Here is a 25,840-nt window from a genome sequence, read left to right as displayed (position 1 = left end):
TTGGTTCATGCGCCATCTTTTCGAATAGCAAACTCTCATACAGAGATCTTGTTGTCTTTTCTGTGTTTCCACGGATGGAAACTGAATCTGCAGAAGAGTTTCCTTGTTCCAGCTACAAGGGTGTGTTTCTTAGGGACCATCATAGATTCCCTATTCATGAAGATTTTTCTGACGGAGATCATAAAAAACAAACTTCTCTCCTCTTTCCTCTCTCTACAGTCTACTGTTCAGCCATCAGTGGCTCAATGCATGGAGGTAATTGGTCTGATGGTCACTTCCATGGACATTATTCCCTTTGCTCGATTCCATTTGAGAGCTCTGCAATTATGCATGCCTAGAAAATGGAACGGAGACCATTCGGATCTGTCTCAGAATATATCTGGATCAATTGACAAGAGACTCTCGTGGTGGATTTCTCAGGATCATCTATCTCAGGGCACATGCCTCTGTTGACCCTTCTGGGTGTTTGTGACCATGGAAGCCAGCCTGCTAGGCTGGGGAGCAGTCTGGGACTCGTTAAAGGCTCAGGGCCTATGGACTTGGGAGGAGTCGTCTCTCCCCATAAACATCTTGGAGTTGAGTGCAATCTTCAATGCCCTGATGGCTTGGCCTCAGTTGTCCATAGCCCGGTTTATCAGATTCCAGTTGGACAACATCACCTCAATGGTTTACATCAACCACCAGGGAGGAACTCTGAGTTCCTTGTACATGAAGGAGATGGCTCGGATTATTCAGTGGGCAGAAGCTCACAATTGTCTTCTTTCTGCCATCCACATTCCAGGGCTGGACAACTGGGAAGCTGATTTTCTGAGCAGACAGACCTTTTATCCAGGGGAATGGGCTCTCCATCCGGGGGTGTTCTCCAGGTTAACCCTTGAGCGGGGGGTGCCAGAGTTGGATCTGATGGTGTCTCGTCAGAACGCCAAGCTTCCAAGGTACGGTTCAAGGTCAAGAGAATCCTCAGGCCACTCTGATAAATGCTGTGGCGGTTCCTTGGGATTTCGGTCTAGCATACCTGTTTCCTCCGATTGCGCTCCTTCCACGAGTCATTGCTCGTATCAAACAGGAGAGAGTGTATGTTATTCTAATAGCTCCTGCATGGCCTCGCAGGATCTGCTTTGCAGACCTAGTGAGGATGTCATCTATTCCTCCTTGGAGGTTACTTCTGAGGAAGGACCTTCTAACTCGGGGTCCTTTCCTCCATTCAAATCTCGTTTCTCTGAAGCTGACTGCATGGAGATTGAACGCTTAGTTCTGGCTATGTGTGGGTTTTCTGAGTCAGTCATTGATATAATGCTTCAAGCTCGCAAGCCTGTTTTACCATAAGGTATGGCTCAAATACCTATATTGGTGTGAATTGAAAGGCTTCTCTTGGAGTAGGGTCAGGATTCCTAGAATTTTGTCTTTTCTCCAGGAAAGTCTGGAGAAAGGGTTGTCAGTCAGTTCTCTGAATGGTCAGATTTCAGCATTATCTATTCTTTTATATAAAGATCTGGCGGATGTGCCAGATGTTCAATCTTTTTGTCAGGCCCTGGTCAGAATCAGGCCTTTGTTTAAACCTGTTGCTCCTCCTTGGAGCTTTAACCTAGTTCCTAGAGTTTTTCAATTTGAGCCAATGCATTCTGTAGATATTAGGTGTTTATCTTGTAAAGTTTTGTTTCTTTCTTTTTTTTTTAAATGTATTTTTATTTGAGGTTCCATAAAAAGCATACAAAATCAAAAGACAGCAACGTACGAAGATCTATTTTACAGTATACATTGTAAGAGATTTTTTAGAGACTATTGTACATGCAGTGTGCCAAACAGTGCATCAACCTCCTGAATAACACCCAAGGCCACTTTTGGACCTTGTAACCTTAGAGCAACCTTGCAGGAAGTTATCTTGATCTGAGGAGATCACTCTTGAGTCCCATATGTCTAACCTCGTTTTCTATTTTAATATCTATTTGAACAAAACCAAAAAATAGTTAATCTTAATTTTCTCCCTTTATAAGATATATAACAAAAAAATAGTAGTAAGCCTTAAACTGTAGGAGCACACTTAAATCCTTAAGAGATTGTGTGTATATCCAGATTATATAGGCCATGGGCAGCAGCATAAGTAATAATATATGGTTGTCGTGGGAGCCTGCGAGGGGGAGTTTAGCCTGAATGTAAGGCTCCATCAACGAAATATCAAAGTGAGACAGTTATCACTTGTGGGGTTTTATTGGAGTATAGGTTCACTTCAGGAAAAGTTAGGCCAGTTTAAATACCGTGAATATTGTCACTAAAGGATACGTGAAGAAAGCAGACACAGTGCATGTAAGCTAAACAAAATATAGTCATGCACAAATCAGAAAATCATTCCAGGTTTGGTATTTGAACTATTTCCACTTGCAATGTGATTAAAATAAGATGGTATATTATATAGAGATAGCAGGAGGTGAGAAAAGAAAAGTGCAAATATATACATAGACTAATCAAAACATAATTGCAGCATAATTGCAAGACAGTATACATATCCAGGAACTAGGCACATTAGACTATTCTGTCCTCATAAACAGTTCTGGAGTTTTAGAGATTAGATCAGAGATCGGGGCTCTACAAAGAAAATAGTGTTGCAGCTGAATGAACAGTTAACAGTGAGAAACATACAGTGTATGAAGAATTTGCACATACTGAATTATACTGGTTCTACATATCTTCTAACATTAATTCTTTAACCAGATTTCATCGAGCAGCACACATAGACAAACAAAAGGGAGTTCTATTTCCGTGTCTCCTGATAAACAGATTATAGACCCACTTCCATGACATTATATCAATATATGCTGCTAAAAAATCCCTAGTACCATACGGCAAGGACCCAGAATTTAACTGTTACAGCTGCAAAATAATAAACATGAAAACGTTCTTAAATGCATTTATATTATAATTAATAATAGCGCAGCATGTTGGGGTATAGCAAGTGGGAAAGTGAGCCGTTAGCGTTAATTTATCCTCCACCAGAATTTAACCAACCCCAAATATGGACAGGGGATTAAGATAAGAGCAGGGCGCCCCATCAAATTAAGCATTTTATACAAAAGAAAGTAAATCATACCCCAGCCGTATTTAAGCTGATGAAAGGGATAACTTAAACAACGGCATGAAATATATGACTTAACAGTGAATATGGCCCTTAACGCGAGGTTGTGCGCACAAATGAATATATGAGCTATTACCCCTAAACCCAATAGTGTGTCTGCAGGAGTTCATCCAATACCCATTTTGATGGCAGATAAGGTAAGTAAATGCAATTCAGGGCACTTAGTTATGGACCATGTGGCTGGCATATGCAAAGAGGTAAGTATAATGCGAGAGTCAATTTCACAGAGTCTTTCTCTTTCCCCAGCAATCAGGCCTGCTCTGAATATCATTATGACCGCGCTGGGTGGCATACCGAGAGTTTCTCCCTGGTGTAGTACTCACACACTTTTAGTAACATTGATCAGCATAGTGCTGGCGTTGTCTTCAGCTCCGCTTCTAGAAATGAATTGGCTGTTGCTTTGTATGGAGATGACAGCAGGTTGCGACTCTGTGTTCCTGCGAGGAGTGGCGGTGGGCGTAAAGCACTGTTTTGCTGGGCTTCTTTGCAGTGAGTACGCTGAAGGAATCAGGCCTACAACTTCCAAAGGCCAGATCATAGTGGGGCCGTGCGAGGGAGTCTCGACCTGGGCTATATCAGCACATGATAGCCTGTGGTCTCCGAAGGTGTTCTTACCATGCTGCTCAATAGGCAATGGTAGTGTCTCCGGTTGCTCTATGGGTAAATGATCCTGTGTTTGATCCCCATCTGCATATTTAGATTCCGCTACAGGTAGATCTCCATCTTCGTATTTCCATGCCGCCACCATTTGCCTCTCAAGTTTCAAAAAAATGTTCTGACAAAATAGTACAGTTCTCCTCCAGCAGCAAAGCGGATTCACGCTCCATTCTGATGGTCTGAGACTGTTTTTCCAGAATAAGGCTTAGAGATGTAGTAGTTTTTCAGTGTCTGCACACTGTATACCCGGCTTACAAGATACCGAAGGGGGGGGGGGGGGGTGTTGAGTGCCCCACACTAAGGAGTCTGCCCTAGGCCTCAATGCTCCGGATCGGCTGACAATAGTAGAATTTCCACAATAAACATATCATTAGGTTCCGTTTGAGTAGCTGATTTCAAATGCTTAATGTTGTAGCTTAGATGATCTTGCTATGCACCGATAATAGGCAGGTTATCAGTGATCTATCTAAGGTGCTGCCCAGAGACACGCCCCCAAAAGTTTTGTTTCTTATTGCTATTTCTTCTGCTTGTAGAGTTTCTGAACTCTCGGCTCTGCAGTGCGATTGGCCTTACCTTATGTTTCATGCGGACAAGGCGGTCCTTCCTACTAAATTGGGGTTTCTCCCTAAGGTGGTTTCGGATAGAAATATTAATCAGGAAATTGTTGTTCCTTCTCTTAGTCCTAATCCTACTTCTCATAAGGAATGTCTGTTGCATAACTTGGCTGTTGTGCGTGCTCTAAAATTCTACCTACTGGCTACTAAAGATTTTCACCAGTCTTCTGCCCTGTTTGTTTGTTTCTCAGGAAAGTGTAAGGGTCAGAAGGCTACTTCTACTTCTCTTTCCCTCTGGTTGAGAAATATGATTAGTTTTGCTTATGAGACTGCTGGACTGAAGCCTCCTGACAGAATTACGGCTCATTCCACTAGGACTGTCTCCTCTTCTTGGGCTTTCAAAAATGAATCTGTGGAACAGATTTGCAAGGCGGTAACATGGTCCTCTCTGCATACTTTTTCCAAATTCAATACTTTTGACTCGGCTGAGGCTTCTTTTGGGAGAAAAGTTCTTCAAGTAGTGGTGCCTTCTGTTTAGGACTTCCTTTCGTGTTCTCCCTGCCTGTTCATTCCGTGTCCTCTAGCTTGGGTATTGGTTCCCACTAGTAATTGAACTGACGTTGTAGACTCTCCATGTCTTAAGAAATAAAATAAAATTTATGCTTACATGATAAATGTCTTTCTTTCCGGACATGGAGAGTCCACAACCCCACCTTTCTCTTGTAAAGGTGTATCCAGTCCACGGGTTCATCCATTACTTGTGGGGATATTCTCCTTCCCAACAGGAAGCTGCAAGAGGACACCCACAGCAGAGCTGTCTATATAGCTCCTCCCCTAACTGCCACCCCCAGTCATTCTCTTGCAGCTCTCGACAAGAAAGGAAGTATCAAGAGAGATGTGGTGACTTAGTGTAGTTTTTACCTTCAATCAAAAGTTTGTTATTTTTAAACGGTACCGGCGTTGTACTGTTTTTACTCTCAGGCAGAAATTGGAAGAAGAATTCTGCCTGGAGGTTTTGATGATCTTAGCAGTTTGTAACTAAGGTCCATTGCTGTTCTCACACATAACTGAAGAGTATGGAAAGAAAACTTCAGTTGGGGGGACGGTCTGCAGATTGCCTGCTTTGAGGTATGTTCAGTATATTTTTTTCTAGAGAGATGATGAGGTCTAGAAAATGCTGACAGTGCCTGGTATATTTAAGGTAAGCTTGATACAGTGATTTAACAACAACTAGGATCATGCTTGCAAAAAGGGATACTATTCATGTTAATACTCATATTACTTAGTGTAAAAACGTTTGCATGATTTATAAATAAAAACGTTTTTTCTCTGAGGGTGATAAATCTTTATTTGGGGCCTAATTTCCTCATGGCTTGTTAGATTACTCCTAGGAGTACTTTTTTTAAGGCCCTCTGACTTTGAGTGCATGGTGGGAGGGGCCTATTTTCATTTTCAGTCTGAGACATCCAGCTTCCCTGAAGGAGTCCTCTGGCTTATAGGACCTCTATAGAGGGTTTTGTTCCTGCAAAAATCGTTTTAAGGGCAGGTAGGAGCCACAGCAGAGCTGTGGCAGTGTGTTTGACTGTTTGTTAACAGGTTTAATGTTTTTCTAATTCGTTTTTGGGCCTGAGGGGTTAATCATCCATTTGCAAGTGGATGCAATGCTGTTTTAGTCCCTTATACACACTGTAAAAATTTCGTAGAGTTTACTAATTTTTATCACTGTTTTGCAGTTTATGTGGTAGTTTTTTTCTCTTAAAGGCACAGTACCGTTTTTTATTATTGCTTTTTTCACATTTATTAAAGTGTTTTCCAAGCTTGCTGGTCTCATTACTAGTCTGTTAAACATGTCTGACAGAGGAAACTCCTTGTTCATTATGTTTAGAAGCCATTGTGGACCCCCTCTTAGAATGTGTTCCAAATGCACTGACCTTTCTATAAGTTATAAAGACCATATTATGGCTTTTAAAGATTTATCACCTGAGGTTTCTGAGACTGACAAAAGGGAGGTTATGCCATCTAGCTCTCCCCACCTGTCAGAACCTATAACTCCCGCTCAAGGGACGCCAAGTACATCTAGCGCGTCCAATGCGTTTACTTTACAAGACATGGCGGCAGTTATGAATCATACCCTCACAGAGGTATTGTCCAAACTGCCAGGGTTATAAGGAAAGCGAGACAGCTCTGGGGCTAGAACAAATACAGAGCTCTCTGACGCTTTAGTAGCTATGTCTGATATACCCTCACAATGTACAGAAGCCGAAGCAGGAGAGCTTCTATCTGTGGGTGACTTCTCTGATTCAGGGAAGGCGTTACTTCAGTCTGACTCTGAAATGACAGCATTTAAATTTAAGCTTGAACACCTCCGCGTGTTGCTCAGGGAGGTTTTAGCGACTCTGGATGACTGTGACACCATTGTAGTCCCAGAGAAATTGTGTAAAATGGACAAATACTTTGCAGTGCCTGTTTCCACTGATGTTTTTCAAATCCCTAAGAGGTTTTCAGAAATTATTTCTAAGGAATGGGATAGACCAGGTGTGCCGTTCTCTCCCCCTCCTGCTTTTAAGAAAATGTTTCCTATAGATGCCGCTACACGGGACTTGTGGCAGACGGTCCCTAAGGTGTAGGGAGCAGTCTCTACCCTAGCTAAGCGTACAACTATTCCTGTCGAGGACAGTTGTGCTTTCCTAGATCCTATGGATAAGAAATTAGAGGGTTTCCTTAAGAAAATCTTTATGCAACAAGGTTTTTTTCTCCAGCCTCTTGCATGCATTGCCCCAGTCACTGTTGCAGCGGCTTTCTGGTTCGAGTCTCTGGAGGAGGCTTTACAGGTAGAGACCCCGTTGGATGATATCCTTGACAGGCTTAAAGCTCTTAAGTTAGCCAATTCATTTATTTCTGACGCCGTTTTTCATTTAACTAAGCTAACGGCTAAAAATTCAGGTTTTGCCATTCAGGCGCGTAGGGCGCTATGGCTTAAATCCTGGTCAGCTGATGTCACTTCAAATTCTAAACTTCTCAATATCCCCTTCAAAGGGCAGACCCTTTTTGGGCCTGGACTGAAGGAGATCATTTCTGATATTACTGGAGGAAAAGGCCACGCCCTTCCCCAGGATAGGTCCAACAAGTTAAGGACCAAACAGACTAATTTTAGTTCCTTTCGAAACTTCAAGAGTGGCGCAGCTTCATCTTCATCTTCCTCTTCTACAAAACAAAAGGGAAATTTTGCCCAGTCCAAGCCAGTCTGGAGACCTAACCAGGCTTGGAACAAGGGGAAACAGGCCAAAAAGCCTGCTGCTGCCTCTAAGACAGCATGAAGGAGTAGCCCCCGATCCGGGACCGGATCTAGTGGGGGGGCAGACTTACTCTCTTCGCCCAGGCTTGGGCAAGAGACGTCCAGGATCCCTGGGCTCTGGAGATTGTTTCCCAGGGATATCTTCTGGATTTCAAAGCTTCATCTCCAAAGGGGAGATTTCATCTCTCACAATTATCTGCAAACCAGATAAAGAGAGAGGCATTCTTACATTGCGTTCAAGACCTACTAGTTATGGGAGTGATCCACCCAGTTCCAAAGGAGGAACAGGGGCAGGGCTTCTATTCAAATCTGTTTATAGTTCCCAAGAAAGAGGGAACTTTCAGACCAATCTTGGATCTCAAGATCCTAAACAAATTTCTCAGGGTCCCATCCTTCAACATGGAGACTATCCGAACCATCCTACCTATGATCCAGGAGGGTCAATATATGACTACCGTGGATTTAAAGGATGCTTATCTACATATTCCTATACACAGGGATCATCATCAGTTTCTCAGGTTCGCCTTCCTAGACAGGCATTACCAGTTTGTGGCTCTTCCCTTCGGGTTAGCCACGGCACCAAGAATCTTTACGAAGGTTCTAGGGTCCCTTCTGGCGGTTCTAAGACCGCGGGGTATATCAGTAGCCCCTTACCTAGACGACATCCTGATACAGGCGTCAACTTTTCAAATCGCTGGGTCCCATGCGGACATTGTTCTGGCATTCCTAAGGTCTCACGGGTGGAAGGTGAACGAAGGAAAGAGTTCTCTCTCACCTCTCACAAGAGTTTCCTTCCTAGGAACTCTGATAGATTCAGTAGAAATGAAGATTTATCTGACAGAGGTCAGGGTGTCAAAACTTCTAACTTCCTGCCGTGCTCTTTATTCCATTTCTCGTCCGTCAGTGGCTCAGTGTATGGAGGTAATCGGATTAACGGTAGCGGCAATGGACATAGTTCCGTTTGCCCGCCTACATCTCAGACCACTGCAACTTTGCATGCTCAATCAGTGGAATGGGGATTACACAGATTTGTCCCCTCTACTAAATCTGGATCAAGAGACCAGGGATTCTCTTCTCTGGTGGCTATCTCAGGTCCATCTGTCCAAGGGAATGAGTTTTCGCAGGCCAGAATGGACTATAGTAACAACAGATGCCAGCCTTCTGGGCTGGGGTGCAGTCTGGAACTCCCTGAAGGCTCAGGGTTCGTGGACTCAGGAGGAGGCCCTCCTTCTGATAAACATTCTGGAACTAAGAGCGATATTCAATGCTCTTCAGGCTTGGCCTCAGCTAGCTGCGGTCAGGTTCATCAGATTTCAGTCGGACAACATTACGACTGTAGCCTATATCAACCATCAGGGGGGAACAAGGAGCCCCCTGGCAATGTTGGAGGTTTCAAAGATAATTCTATGGGCAGAGGTTCACTCTTGCCATCTCTCAGCTATCCATATCCCAGGAGTAGAGAACTGGGAGGCGGATTTTCTAAGTCGGCAGACTTTTCATCCGGGGGAGTGGGAGCTCTATCTGGAGGTATTTGCCCAGTTGATCCAACTTTGGGGCAAACCAGAACTGGATCTCATGGCGTCTCATCAGAACGCCAAGCTTCCTTGTTACGGGTCCAGGTCCAGGGATCCCAAGGCAGCGCTGATAGATGCTCTAGCCGCGCCCTGGTCCTTCAGCCTGGCTTATGTGTTTCCACCGTTTCCTCTGCTCCCTCGTCTGATTGCCAAGAACAAGCAGGAGAGAGCTTCGGTGATCTTGATAGCCCCTGTGTGGCCACGCAGGACTTGGTATGCAGATCTGGTGGACATGTCATCCTTTCCACCATGGACTCTGCCGCTAAGGCAGGACCTTCTACTTCAAGGTCCCTTCAAACATCCAAATCTAATTTCTCTACGTCTGACTGCTTGGAGATTGAACGCTTGATTCTATCAAAGCGTGGTTTTTCCGAATCGGTCATTGATACCTTAATTCAGACTCGAAAGCCTGTCACTAGGAAAATCTATCATAAGATATGGTTTAAATATCTTCATTGGTGTGAATCCAAGGGTTACTCATGGATTAAGGTCAGGATTCCTAGGATATTATCTTTTCTCCAAAAAAGATTGGAGAAGGGTTTGTCAGCTAGTTCCTTAAAGGGACAGATTTCTGCTCTTTTTATTCTTTTGCACAAACATCTGGCTGAGGTTCCAGACGTTCAGGCGTTTTGTCAGGCTTTAGTTAGGATCAAGCCTGTGTTTAAACCTGTTGCTCCGCCATGGAGTTTAAATTTAGTTCTTAAAGTTCTTCAAGGGGTTCCGTTTGAACCTTTGCATTCCATAGATATTAAGCTTTTATCTTGGAAAGTTCTGTTTTTAGTAGCTATCTCCTCGGCTCAAAGAGTTTCGGAGTTATCTGCTTTACAATGTGATTCCCCTTATCTGATTTCCATGCAGATAAGGTAGTGTTACGTACCAAACCTGGGTTTCTTCCTAAGGTTGTATCTAATAAGAATATCAATCAGGAGATTGTTGTTCCTTCACTATGTCCTAATCCTTCTTCAAAGAAGGAACGTCTATTACACAATCTTGATGTGGTTCGTGCTTTAAAGTTTTATTTACAAGCTACGAAGGATTTTCGTCAAACATCTGCTTTGTTTGTTGTCTACTCTGGACAGAGGAGAGGCCAAAAGGCTTCGGCAACTTCTCTTTCTTTTTGGCTAAGAAGTATAATCCGCTTGGCTTATGAGACTGCTGGCCAGCAGCCTCCTCAAAGAATTACAGCTCACTCTACTAGAGCAGTAGCTTCCACATGGGCTTTTAAACATGAGGCCTCTGTTGAACAGATTTGTAAGGCGGCGACTTGGTCTTCGCTTCATACCTTTTCTAAATTCTATAAATTTGATACTTTTGCTTCTTTGGAGGCTATTTTTGGGAGAAAGGTCTTACAAGCAGTGGTGCCTTCCATTTAAGTTCCTGCCTTGTCCCTCCCTTCATCCGTGTCCTAAAGCTTTGGTATTGGTATCCCACAAGTAATGGATGAACCCGTGGACTGGATACACCTTTACAAGAGAAAACAAAATTTATGCTTACCTGATAAATTTATTTATCTTGTGGTGTATCCAGTCCACAGCCCGCCCTGTCATTTTAAGGCATGTGTTTTTTATTTTTAAACTACTGTCACCACTGCACCCTATAGTTTCTCCTTTTTTTCTTGCTTGTCTTCGGTCGAATGACTGGGGGTGGCAGTTAGGGGAGGAGCTATATAGACAGCTCTGCTGTGGGTGTCCTCTTGCAGCTTCCTGTTGGGAAGGAGAATATCCCACAAGTAATGGATGAACCCGTGGACTGGATACACCACAAGAGAAATACATTTATCAGGTAAGCATAAATTTTGTTTTTTGATTAGACTGCATTTTTTGCTAAACCTCAATCACCTCTACACCTTTGTGTCATCTTCTTTTTCAATTTCCCTTCGACTGAATGACCAGGGGTGATGGGTAAGGGAAATGACACTTAACAGCTCTGCTGGGGTGCTCTTTGCCTCCTCCTGCTGGCCAGGAGTGATATTCCCACTAGAAATTGGAATGACGATGTGAACTCTCCATGTCCGGAAAAAAGAAATTTATCAGGTAAGCATAAATGTTATTTTTCCCTCTCCACCACCTCACAGGGGGGTAAGGCCATTTACACACTTGCTTGTTCAGGGTGATTGGCATTCCCTGCTTTAGCGCAATTGGTCGTGCTGTGGCAGGAGGCGGCATTGCACAAGAATCCACTTGTGCAATGTTACATTTTTCTGTGCAATGCCGCATTGCAAGTGGTGATTGCAAGCGAACCTGTCCGACCTGCATGGATAGTAAATCTAGCCACAGAAGTAGCATTTGTGAGATTTCATAAAACAATGTGTATCCTACAATTACAATGCTTGTTTTCTGCTGTATGATACTGAATGCCACCCTCTCTGTGGTAATGGGAATGTGTGGTGTGCCTGTGATTCTTTTTCATTACAACAAGGTCCCTTGTCTGTGCTCTATCAGTATTTAATAGATTTAGCTTTTTCCCCATGTTTGTATTTTATAGCTTTGCTTTGTTTAGTATACAATGATTGTTTATCTGTTCATTATAATCTCACTTTTTTTTTCAGGTTAATGGCACGCATGTCACACACTCCAACCACCTTGAAGTGGTCAAGCTCATAAAGTGTGAGTATTCCTTCTCTGCAGGATGCATCTGAACCTGTTGGCAGTGCATTCTTTTGTATGCGCTGTATATTTATATAAACAGCACCCACAGGAATTAGCCACATTTAAAAGTTTGCAGCACTGACAAAATAACATAAATTATGTAAGAACTTACCTGATAAATTCATTTCTTTCATAGTGGCAAGAGTCCATGAGCTAGTGACGTATGGGATATACATTCCTACCTGGAGGGAGCAAAGTTTCCCAAACCTCAAAATGCCTATAAATACAACTCCCACCTCACTCATACCTCAGTTTAACGTATAGCCAAGAAGTTAGGTGTATACAATGGAGTAAAAAGCATACAAAAAGAGGAACTGGAAAAAATAATGTGCTTTATACAAAAAAATCATAACCACAAAAAATAGGGTGGGTCTCATGGACTCTTGCCACTATGAAAGAAATGAATTTATCATTGAAGTTCTTACATAAATTATGTTTTCTTTCATGTAAGTGGCAAGAGTCCATGAGCTAGTGACGTATGGGATATAATACCCAAGATGTGGAAGTCCACGAGTCACTAAAGAGAAATAAAAACAACTTTTTCCGTTGAGATATTACATCCCAAAAATAATTGTTTTCTTAAAAATTTCAAAAAAGCTCAAATCAAAGGCATTAGAATCAAGCTGAAACAACTGCCTAAAAAACTTTTCCACCAAAGTCTGCTTCCGAAGAAGCAAACACATAAAAATGGTAAAATTAAAAAAAGTATGCAAAGAAGACCAAGTTGCTGGCTTTCCAAATTTGATCAGCTCTAGCTTCATTCTTGAGAACCGAAGAAGTGGCAACTTATCTAGTAGAATGAGCTGTAATTCTCTAATCTTTGTGAATTAAAAATCTCAACAACAAAAAAACAGAGAAATAGCAGAGGCTTTCTGACCTTTCCTGGAATCAGAAAAAATAACAATTAGATTAGAAGTCTTCCTGAAATCTTAAGTAGCCTCAACATAATATTTCAAAGCTCTTACCACATCCAAAGAATGTAAAGACTTTCAAGAGTATTATTAAAATTAAGACACAAAAAAGGAACAACAATTTCCTTATTGATGTTTTTAGAATTAACAACTTTAGGCAAAAATAAAAATGAAGTCCTGAAGGCCACTGAAAATAGCATGAAGTTCTAAAATATTGATTGGTAACCTCGCCTCCTGAGGTTTCCAAACCCCAAGTGCTGTCAGAGACTCTCAGACAGCTCCCCCACCTGAAAAACTTGTATCTGTTGAGAATACAGTCCAGGTAGGATGAAGAAATGAGGCCCTCTGAACAATAAGGTGATAGTCCAATCACCAAATCTAAGAGAAAAAAATGTTGGGATTTCAGTATACCTATGGTGCAACATGCAAAGCTATAGAGGCCCCAAACGAAAATAAGCAAAGAGGATTGTACCTGATGCTGCAGTCATGAGACCAAAAACTTCCATGCACATAACCACTGAAGGAAAAAATAGAGACTGAAGGTTTAAACAAACTAAAATTAACTTCATTCATCTCTAGTCTATCAGAGAAAGAACCATAGATACTAAAATTTATCTGGAAACATAAAAAGGTGACTGATGTCTAAGGAATCAAGAAACCCTATTGTAAATTGATCCTCCAACCATGTCTTGAAAAAACCACACTAGTTGTATCAAGTGAGATTCTGCGGAATGAAAAGATTAAAGCTAGTACCAAATATCATCCAAATAAGAAAACAACGCAATACCCTGCTCTCTGAATACAGATAGAAGGGCACCAAGAATCTTTGAAAAGAATCTCTGAGCTGCTGCTAGCCCAAAAGGGCAAGCGACAAATTGTTAATGTTTATCTAGAAAAGTGAAACTCAGAAAATATTAGTGGTCTGAATGAATTGAAAATAAGCGTCCTGTAAGTCTATTCTGGACATGAAATAACCTTGCTAAACAGAAAGGCAGAATAGTCCCTATAGTCACCCTCTTGAAAGTTGGGACTCTTACAAAACAATATTAAAAAATTTTGGGCCAGAATTAGTCTGAACACATTTTTTCTTTTTGATAATGAATAGATTTGAATAGAAAACCAAACTCCATTCCAGCAGAGGAACTAGAACCATCATTTTGAAAACTCTAAATCTGAAACATATTTCAGAAAAACCTGAGCTTTCACAGGGTTCGTTATAACATGGTAAAGAATCTTCCCATGGGAGGTTTTTATTCTGAAACCTGTTCGATACCCCTGAGAAAACAATATTCTGAATCCACTGATTTGAACAGAAACTGTCCAAATGTGTTGAAATAAATTCAATCTGCCCTCCACCACCAGTAGAACTGGTTAAAAGGCCGCACCTTCATGCAGTCTTAGGGGCTGAAATTAGTTAATTATAAGGCTTGAAATTATTCAAATTCAGATTTTTTTTTTAAATCAGAGGCCTTAGGGGAATGAAAAAACAATTGGGAGTTTAAAAATTACCCTTAGATTTCTTAACTTGGGGCAGAAAAAAAACTCCCTTTCCCCCAGTAATAGAGGAGACATTCAAATAGAAAACCTTTAAAAATTATTATCCTAAAATAATAAGATAGTAATCTAAATTTAAACACCATATCAGAGATTTAAGCCATAAATCTTTTCTAGTAAAAATGGCTAAAAACAAAGATTTTTTTTATCAGATAAAATTACATAAAATATAGCATCATAAATGAAAGTTGAAGTAAAAGAACAATGCTTAGACAAATCAAGATCTGATAACTAAACTGTCCAACCAAAAAGTTGAAACAGCAGCAACATTAGCCATAGAAATGGCAGGTTAAAAATATGGCCAATATGTAAATATGCTTCTCTTAAGATAGGAAACAAACTTCCTATCTAAAGGATCCTTAAAAGAAGAAATATCTTCCATAGGATAGAAGTACGTTCGGCAAGAGAAGAAATAGCCCCACTTTAAGGGACTTTTACCTAAAAACACTAAATTAGCCATAGGTAAATGATATAGCTTTTTAAACCTAGAAAAAAGGTAGAAAGAAGCACTAAGTCTAGATTCCTTACTAAACATATGATAGGTAGCACCTGGAATAAGAAAAACTTCAAGAGTTACCTCAATAGCTTAAAAAAACAGAATTCAAACATTTGCTATTCTTGTTATTAAGAGGACTAGATTCCTCAATACTCAAAGTAAACAATACTTTGTTAATCAGGAATGAATACATTCAATTGAAAGTTTGATTTATCAAAATAGGATCCTCTGAGACAGAGAGAAAACACATCAGTAGAAATACTACAGTATGCTGTCAATCAATACAAACTTCAAAGGTTTATGAGAAGTTAGGAAAGATTGTTTATGTTAATTTGATGGCGGAATAGCAGAGCCTTCTCTTAAAGGGCCACTGTAAGTAAATATTTTTTATGCCTGTTACTAACTAACTACCCCAAATACGCTTTTTATCAATAGCATTTCATTAACATATCTCTACCGTTTATCAGAAATCTTGTCTGCAAATTTAATTGTTTTCCAAACACACTCTGCGGGTATCCTTTGCTCTGTACCAATCCGTTTACAATACCTAGGTTTCAAAATGGAGCTTTAAACACAATTTCATTGGTTTAAGTATTTTGAACATGCAGTGCTGAAAATAGTGGGCAGGATAACGTGACATCATCGGCAAATAAAAGATATAACTTTTAGAACGTTATGAAACTTCGTTTTGGAGAAAATATAGGTCAGTAGGTTTTAATTAATGTTTATTAACTTTAATATGTTAGTTGTTTGGCTTACAAATTATAATGGAAAGTAATCCTTTAATCGTTTGCAATAATCCTTTATATCAACAGTAATATCATGTACACTAGACTGTGAAGGTAAAACAGTAGATGTATATGTACTATAGAAACATTATCAGTATGAATAATGAAACCTAACAAGTGACACATATTTGGATACAATTAGCTAATTATACACACTTAGCTTTGGTAGAAATTGTGTACAGGCAGCATAGTTTCTACAGTAACATCAGAGGCAGGATCAGTTTGAGACATCTTGAAAAAATGTAACAAAAAAGAAAAAAATAACAAAATAGCAGTTTCAGGAATGGGAAAAAATGCTTATATGAAAAACAAAAGCAAATATCATAGCCCTCTGTAACAAATGAAAGCAGAGAGCAAAAGAGGGAGACATTTAATATAACAAAACTTTTGGCGCCACAAACGGCGCCAACAAAGATGACGCAAATGCTAGCTCACTAGCTCATGGACTCTTGCCACTTACATGAAAGAAAATGTTTTTTTTTTTTGTTTTTTTTATCAAAAGAGGCTTGCTAGAGAAAAAAATATGTACTGAAGTACTATAAATCACAAGAAATCCCCCTTTAGACAGCTCCAGACTTGTATAGTGTATATGCCCAACAGCATTAATCCTTAGAGTATACAGAGCGGTATTGTGAAAACTCACCAGCACCAGTAGATTCAAACGAATGCTTAAGCAGCCTAATCAGCCTCCGGATCGTTCACCACTTTGTGGGTCCCCGGGCCGGTACTATGCACCTTCGACTGCTGTTGTTGAATTGTGTGACCTGGTAAGTCCCAAACTCTGTGAGCACACCCGCCTCTGTAAAATGCCTTCAATGAAATGCCAAACGACACACTCCGGCGGCTTGCGATGACGTCATCAGCCGGTGTCAAAACCGGGTATTCCAAGCCTTTGTCCAGGAAGACGCCGAGGTTTGAGCTGGTTGTTAGACAGCAAGCAATAGCACAAAAGAAATCCAGCAAACCTCCCAGGCGTATGATCAATCAAAATTTATTAAAGGAAAACCGTGCAAAAAAAACCATATATAAAAAAAAGGTAAAACATACAATATGTCCCAACACCTGGAACAGATACAGGAATCGTCCTACGCGTTTCAGCAGATATTCGCCTTATTCATGGACATAATTTGCTCCACACTAACTTGTCTATTTAAACACACCCTTGTCATCAGGTGTAAGGGCTCCAGGTGCTGATTATTAAAGGGACAGACCTATATCAACACTATATAGAAATAAAGATAGACTATAAGTGGCTAGTCATTGGGGGAGATTACAGAAAACAAGTATCAACAATTCATTTTCCGCTCAGGCTAAACATATATATATATCTCTGATAGCATATTCAACCTTAGACATCTAGTAAAAGATATCTTATAAAGAAAATGGGAACAGCCTATGATTATTTTAAAGCCTATATGCGAGCGGATAGAATAGTACCATAATGATAACCATATAATTTTGTAAATTCATAAAAAGGTAAAGGGTGTTAAGTGCCTCATATTATTAATTACCACTGTGACAATGTGAACTTAATTATATACATATTTGGTGCTCAATTTAAAAAAGAACAGCACAGAATGTTTCAAAAAGTGATAAAGAAAAGCACAGAATAATACATTCAGGTTATGTTATATTGGTTATAATAATGTACCTAAAAATTCAAAATTTATTATCTAAGTTTATTCTGTAAATTCATAGGGATAAAAATATGAGCTAACTAGTATAAGCAAAAGTCCTATGTATTTATCTTTGGTGCATAATGAAGTACCTATTTAACAAGGAAATTCATTTCATGCTACTTCATAGACTCCCTTAGATCCTAATTATGATTCTTATTTATTAGTGCCTCCAAACATTAATGACATCGCCCACTATATTGAAGCCGTCTGGAATCCTGGTTTTCATTTTGAAAATCCAGAAGGCCTCTTTGTGTGAGAGTTTAGTTACTCTATCTCCACCACGTATGGCGGGTTTGATATGGTCAATAATTTGCCATTTTAGACTGCTTCACTGAACCCCAAATATATATAATCCTAGTAGCTGGGCAGTACTCAACAGAATTATGATAAAGCTAAATACATCCCTCCTCAAAGCCAATATTACTATAAGGCACATACAGTAAAAAATGGAGCATATATCAGAAACAGGCTGTATGGGCCTATTTAGTGCAGCACAATTAGCAAATATTCATAAAGAATTGGCAGCACTATACAGAGTCATAGCATAATAGAGACATGTATTACAGATCGATTCATTCAGACCCATATCACTAGTATCCACAAAAATTGAGGCTCAATAAGCACAATTGGTTATGCATAATTTAAAGGCCAGTGAACAAAAAGTTAAAAACATATAGACCATTGCAGTATTCTATGTCTAACGTACCTACAGGGATCCTATATAGCATGTATTGCGGATGCCATATCAATCAAAAAATATCAATCAAAAAAATGTATACATAATCCTAACAGCTACATCTCTTCATATGTACAAATACAAGGTAGCGATAGTGGAGCTTGCCTTACCAGATCGCAACAGTAATACAGCTGAGACATCGCGTGAGGCAGAGTTGTATGCAGGCCACTACAAAGTGTTACAGTCTGCACCGTATCCCTCACAGTTAAAGAAGTGCGCATGCGTATCACATCCGGGCGGTCCGCCCCTAAGGCATCAATTGGCTGTAGAGGACAAGCCCCTCTATATGTAAAAAAATGTGAATCACACACATTGGCTCTAACTGTGAACAGGACCCAGCGTTAGTAAATAAACTCAGACACATTATGGGAAGGTGTAAACTCTATTGGGAAAGAGAGTATATCTAACCCCTTAAGCACATAAAAACCTCTGGTTGCTGGGTGTCACAGCCCCTGTTATGTGTATGCCCCAAAGTCTGAACAGTGAAGATCGTTCACCATCAAAACAATCCTAGTACTCTGCTCCGGTATTAATATTGTGATTGGCCCTAATTGGACCAGGCCCACTATATCAAAAAACTGTGTCAATACCCATAGTGTTAGAGGAGCAGAGACATATAAGTACCATCAGAGCTTGCTTAAAGAATATGCACAAGATATCCTGGTGCTATGGTATATGATTCAGTATAACGGTACATAGACATAGAAATAAAAGTAGTCATAATAAAATAGGCTAAACAAATAATGTGATATGCATGTCAACAGGTGCAATAACTAACACGGGGAGGTATGGATAGATACTATTTACACGGATAAGTTAAGCACTGGCCCTCCATAGTCAATTGTCACTCGTGACAACAGGGAGGGTACTAACCATATAGTGGGCAAGCTCAGATATGGGATGCCTACACGTAGGAAAGGCATTAAGGGGGTAACCACTTCTAGCGAGTAAGCTAAGAAACACCATATCTTAATGCATAGGCTTCAGTCAGATAAACAACATTGGGAGAGAATCATACACCCTATACATCATAAGAGATCATAGAAAACAGTGCCAGTCTATGCCCATATTCAGACCTCTGGGGTGTATGGTATCCAATTTGAAGATCCACTCCGCTTCTTTTTGTAGGAGACGAGTGTCTCTATCACCACCCCTAGGAAGTGGGGGTACGTGATCAATGAGCTTAAATCTAAGGTCAGCAACGGAGTGACCCTTCTCCATGAAATGTCTGGCCACTGGTTGGTCACTCTTCCCTTTTTCAATAGCAGTCCGGATCGCACTCCTATGGTTGGCCATTCTCTTTTTGATGTCGTCAGAGGTTTTACCGATATAAAAAAGTCCACAACTGCAGTTCAACATATATACCACAAATTTTGTGGTACATGTAAGATAATGCTTAATCTTGTAGGTTGTATTGTTGTGTGGGTGTCTGAACTGCTTGCATTGCAACATAGAATTACATGTTACACAACTAGGACATTTGTAGGATCCTCTCTTGGTAATTGGTGTTACTTTATTGTAGCTGTCAGTGGGGTCTGTTTTCATCAGAATATCCTTTAGGTTCCTTCCCCTTTTGTATCCAATCCTAGGTGGTCCGTAGTGTTGATAGGGTAATGATGGGTCTGTCTGAATGATCTCCCATTTTTCTTTAAGAGTTACCCCCAGTGTCCTTGTGCTGGGAGTATATGACGTGACAAAGTTCATTCTCTTCTGGTTGTCACGTTCAGTAATCTCCAAATTCACCTGTGACCTTGCTTCCTTTACAATGTTGCTTTTGTATCCCCTGCTGTAAAATCTTGATTCCATTTCATTTAATTGTACCTCTTTCCTCTCATCAGAAGTATTATTGCGGCAGACTCTCAGCATTTGTGCCCTGGGTATTGCTTTTATGAGCTTAGATTTAAGCTCATTGATCACGTACCCCCACTTCCTAGGGGTGGTGATAGAGACACTCGTCTCCTACAAAAAGAAGCGGAGTGGATCTTCAAATTGGATACCATACACCCCAGAGGTCTGAATATGGGCATAGACTGGCACTGTTTTCTATGATCTCTTATGATGTATAGGGTGTATGATTCTCTCCCAATGTTGTTTATCTGACTGAAGCCTATGCATTAAGATATGGTGTTTCTTAGCTTACTCGCTAGAAGTGGTTACCCCCTTAATGCCTTTCCTACGTGTAGGCATCCCATATCTGAGCTTGCCCACTATATGGTTAGTACCCTCCCTGTTGTCACGAGTGACAATTGACTATGGAGGGCCAGTGCTTAACTTATCCGTGTAAATAGTATCTATCCATACCTCCCCGTGTTAGTTATTGCACCTGTTGACATGCATATCACATTATTTGTTTAGCCTATTTTATTATGACTACTTTTATTTCTATGTCTATGTACCGTTATACTGAATCATATACCATAGCACCAGGATATCTTGTGCATATTCTTTAAGCAAGCTCTGATGGTACTTATATGTCTCTGCTCCTCTAACACTATGGGTATTGACACAGTTTTTTGATATAGTGGGCCTGGTCCAATTAGGGCCAATCACAATATTAATACCGGAGCAGAGTACTAGGATTGTTTTGATGGTGAACGATCTTCACTGTTCAGACTTTGGGGCATACACATAACAGGGGCTGTGACACCCAGCAACCAGAGGTTTTTATGTGCTTAAGGGGTTAGATATACTCTCTTTCCCAATAGAGTTTACACCTTCCCATAATGTGTCTGAGTTTATTTACTAACGCTGGGTCCTGTTCACAGTTAGAGCCAATGTGTGTGATTCACATTTTTTTACATATAGAGGGGCTTGTCCTCTACAGCCAATTGATGCCTTAGGGGCGGACCGCCCGGATGTGATACGCATGCGCACTTCTTTAACTGTGAGGGATACGGTGCAGACTGTAACACTTTGTAGTGGCCTGCATACAACTCTGCCTCACGCGATGTCTCAGCTGTATTACTGTTGCGATCTGGTAAGGCAAGCTCCACTATCGCTACCTTGTATTTGTACATATGAAGAGATGTAGCTGTTAGGATTATGTATACATTTTTTTGATTGATATTTTTTGATTGATATGGCATCCGCAATACATGCTATATAGGATCCCTGTAGGTACGTTAGACATAGAATACTGCAATGGTCTATATGTTTTTAACTTTTTGTTCACTGGCCTTTAAATTATGCATAACCAATTGTGCTTATTGAGCCTCAATTTTTGTGGATACTAGTGATATGGGTCTGAATGAATCGATCTGTAATACATGTCTCTATTATGCTATGACTCTGTATAGTGCTGCCAATTCTTTATGAATATTTGCTAATTGTGCTGCACTAAATAGGCCCATACAGCCTGTTTCTGATATATGCTCCATTTTTTACTGTATGTGCCTTATAGTAATATTGGCTTTGAGGAGGGATGTATTTAGCTTTATCATAATTCTGTTGAGTACTGCCCAGCTACTAGGATTATATATATTTGGGGTTCAGTGATGTAACCATTGTTTGACTTTTTGTATTTACTATACACTGTATGTCTGGTTGCTATGACAACCAGTTTTGGCGGTTTTTCACAAGGGGGAGGGGTCTAGGTATGTTTAAATGTTGGCTTCACTTGTATGTTGTTGGTCTGATGAAGGGGAGCATTCCCCGAAACGTTACCTATTAAACTATCTGTTTGAATTTAAGTCCAGAGAGTGCTGTTTTCTATTCTACTACATATCACCGACTCTAGCACCCTGGCCCTTGGAGAATTGTTTGTGAGAGTGCAACTGACTCATTTTGCCTATATATATATATGTATATATATATGTATATATATATATGTATATATATATATATATGTATATATATATATATATATATATATGTGTATATATATATATATATATATGTATATATATATATATATATATATATGTATGTATGTGTGTATATTTCTTCTGTTATGTGTGATCAGTCCACGGGTCATCATTACTTCTGGGATATAACTCCTCCCCAACAGGAAATGCAAGAGGATTCACCCAGCAGAGCTGCATATAGCTCCTCCCCTCTACGTCAGTCCCAGTCATTCTCTTGCACCCAACGACTAGATAGGATGTGTGAGAGGACTATGGTGATTATACTTAGTTTTTATGACTTCAATCAAAAGTTTGTTATTTTACAATAGCACCGGAGCGTGTTATTACTTCTCTGGCAGAGTTTGAGGAAGAATCTACCAGAGTTTTTTACTATGATTTTAACCGGAGTAGTTAAGATCATATTGCTGTTCTCGGCCATCTGAGGGAGGTAAAAGCTTCAGATCAGGGGACAGCGGGCAGATGAATCTGCATTGAGGTATGTTGCAGTTTTTATTTTCTGAATGGAATTGATGAGAAAATCCTGCCATACCGTTATAATGACATGTATGTATACACTTCAGTATTCTGGGGATGGTATTTCACCGGAACTACTCTGTTAAAAGTCACTAATCCTTTTAATAAGTATTTATCATGTTAAACGTTTTTGCTGGAATGTAGAATCGTTTACATTTCTGAGGTACTGAGTGAATAAATATTTGGGCATTATTTTCCACTTGGCAGTTGTTTGGTTTTAATTGTGACAGTTTCGTTTCTCTTCACTGCTGTGTGTGAGGGGGAGGGGCCGTTTTTGGCGCTCTTTGCTACGCATCAAAAAATTCAAGTCAGTTACTCTTATATTTTCTGCATGATCCGGTTCATCTCTGACAGATCTCAGGGGTCTTCAAACTTCTTTGGAGGGAGGTAGATTCTCTCAGCAGAGCTGTGAGAATTTTATATTGACTGTGAATAAAAACGTTGCTCTGTAATTTTTATGTCAAATTTAATTATTGTTATTTTACTAATGGGAACAAACCTTTGCTAAAAGTTGTGTTGTTTTAAAGTTTGATGCTATAACTGTTTTTCAGTTCATTATTTCAACTGTCATTTAATCGTTTAGTACCTCTTTGAGGCACAGTACGTTTTTGCTAAAAAAGATTATAACCAAGTTGCAAGTTTATTGCTAGTGTGTTAAACATGTCTGACTCAGAGGAAGATATCTGTGTCATTTGTTCCAATGCCAAGGTGGAGCCCAATAGAAATTTATGTACTAACTGTATTGATGCTACTTTAAATAAAAGTCAATCTGTACAATGTGAACAAATTTCACCAAACAGCGAGGGGAGAGTTATGCCGACTAACTCGCCTCACGCGGCAGTACCTGCATCTCCCGCCCGGGAGGTGCGTGATATTATGGCGCCTAGTACATCTGGGCGGCCATTACAGATAACATTACAAGATATGGCTACTGTTATGACTGAAGTTTTGTCTAAATTACCAGAACTAAGAGGCAAGCGTGATCACTCTGGGGTGAGAACAGAGTGCGCTGACAATACTAGGGCCATGTCTGATACTGCGTCACAGCTTGCAGAGCATGAGGACGGAGAGCTTCATTCTGTGGGTGACGGTTCTGATCCAAACAGATTGGATTCAGATATTTCAAATTTTAAATTTAAATTGGAGAACCTCCGTGTATTACTAGGGGAGGTCTTAGCAGCTCTCAATGATTGTAACACCGTTGCAATACCAGAGAAACTGTGTAGGTTGGATAAATACTTTGCGGTACCGGCGAGTACTGACGTTTTTCCTATACCTAAGAGACTAACTGAAATTGTTACTAAGGAGTGGGATAGACCCGGTGTGCCGTTCTCACCCCCTCCAATATTTAGAAAGATGTTTCCAATAGACGCCACCACTCGGGACTTATGGCAAACGGTCCCTAAGGTGGAGGGAGCAGTTTCTACTTTAGCTAAGCGTACCACTATCCCGGTGGAGGATAGCTGTGCCTTTTCAGATCCAATGGATAAAAAATTAGAGGGTTACCTTAAGAAAATGTTTGTTCAACAAGGTTTTATATTGCAACCCCTTGCATGTATCGCGCCGATTACGGCTGCGGCAGCATTTTGGATTGAGTCTCTGGAAGAGAACCTTAGTTCATCTACGCTAGACGACATTACGGACAGGCTTAGAGTCCTTAAACTAGCTAATTCATTCATTTCGGAGGCCGTAGTACATTTAACCAAACTTACGGCTAAGAACTCAGGATTCGCCATACAGGCACGTAGGGCGCTGTGGCTAAAATCCTGGTCAGCTGATGTTACTTCTAAGTCCAAATTACTTAATATACCTTTCAAGGGGCAGTCTTTATTTGGGCCCGGTTTGAAAGAAATTATCGCTGACATTACAGGAGGTAAGGGCCACGCCCTACCTCAAGACAAAGCCAAAGCTAAGGCTAGACAGTCTAATTTTCGTCCCTTTCGGAATTTCAAAACAGGAGCAGCATCAACCTCCACTGCACCAAAACAGGAGGGAGCTGTGGCTCGTTACAGGCAAGGCTGGAAGCCTAACCAGTCCTGGAACAAGAGCAAGCAGGCCAGGAAACCTGCTGCTGCCCCAAAGACAGCATGAACCGAGAGCCCCCGATCCGGGATCGGATCTAGTGGGGGGCAGACTTTCTCTCTTCGCCCAGGCCTGGGCAAGAGATGTTCAGGATCCCTGGGCGCTAGAGATCATATCTCAGGGATACCTTCTAGACTTCAAATTATCTCCCCCAAGAGGGAGATTTCATCTGTCAAGGTTGTCAACAAACCAGATAAAGAAAGAAGCGTTTCTACGCTGTGTACAAGATCTGTTATTAATGGGAGTGATCCATCCGGTTCCGCGGTCGGAACAAGGACAAGGGTTCTACTCAAACCTGTTTGTGGTTCCCAAAAAAGAGGGAACTTTCAGGCCAATCTTAGATTTAAAGATTCTAAACAAATTCCTAAGAGTTCCATCGTTCAAAATGGAAACTATTCGGACAATCTTACCCATGATCCAAAAGGGTCAGTACATGACCACAGTGGATTTAAAAGATGCTTACCTTCACATACCGATTCACAAAGATCATCACCGGTATCTAAGGTTTGCCTTCTTAGACAGGCACTACCAGTTTGTAGCTCTTCCATTCGGATTGGCTACGGCTCCAAGAATCTTCACAAAGGTTCTGGGTGCCCTTCTGGCGGTACTAAGACCGCGAGGGATTTCGGTAGCTCCGTACCTAGACGACATTCTAATACAAGCTTCAAGCTTTCAAACTGCCAAGTCTCATACAGAGTTAGTTCTGGCATTTCTAAGGTCGCATGGATGGAAAGTGAACGAAAAGAAGAGTTCTCTTTTTCCTCTCACAAGAGTTCCATTCTTGGGGACTCTTATAGATTCTGTAGAAATGAAGATTTACCTGACAGAAGACAGGTTAACAAAGCTTCAAAATGCATGCCGTGTCCTTCATTCCATTCAACACCCGTCAGTAGCTCAATGCATGGAGGTGATCGGCTTAATGGTAGCGGCAATGGACATAGTACCTTTTGCACGCCTACACCTCAGACCGCTGCAATTGTGCATGCTAAGTCAGTGGAATGGGGATTACTCAGATTTGTCCCCTACTCTGAATCTGAATCAAGAGACCAGAAATTCTCTTCTATGGTGGCTTTATCGGCCACACCTGTCCAGGGGGATGCCATTCAGCAGACCAGACTGGACAATTGTAACAACAGACGCCAGCCTACTAGGTTGGGGCGCTGTCTGGAATTCTCTGAAGGCTCAGGGACTATGGAATCAGGAGGAGAGTCTCCTTCCAATAAACATTCTGGAATTGAGAGCAGTTCTCAATGCCCTTCTGGCTTGGCCCCAATTAACAACTCGGGGGTTCATCAGGTTTCAGTCGGACAACATCACGACTGTAGCTTACATCAACCATCAGGGAGGGACAAGAAGCTCC

The 25,840-nt window shown here is 40.8% G+C and overlaps 1 protein-coding gene across 3 annotated transcripts in view; it reads left to right on the top strand.

The window, feature by feature from the left end:
- Window positions 1-25,840, top strand: part of ARHGEF12 (Rho guanine nucleotide exchange factor 12) — a 1,204,049-nt gene that overhangs the window by 407,492 nt on the left and 770,717 nt on the right. For all 3 annotated transcript variants that reach the window (XM_053691590.1, XM_053691589.1, XM_053691591.1), the window contains one exon: window positions 11,759-11,816. In XM_053691590.1, the coding sequence (XP_053547565.1) occupies window positions 11,759-11,816 (58 nt within the window). The remainder of the gene's footprint in view (window positions 1-11,758; window positions 11,817-25,840) is intronic.

The sequence above is a fragment of the Bombina bombina genome, chromosome 8 (assembly GCF_027579735.1).
Source record: "Bombina bombina isolate aBomBom1 chromosome 8, aBomBom1.pri, whole genome shotgun sequence".
Classification (NCBI taxonomy): domain Eukaryota; kingdom Metazoa; phylum Chordata; class Amphibia; order Anura; family Bombinatoridae; genus Bombina; species Bombina bombina.
The sequence above is the reverse complement of the archived record's forward strand: the minus strand, read 5'-3'. Positions and strand labels throughout refer to the sequence as shown.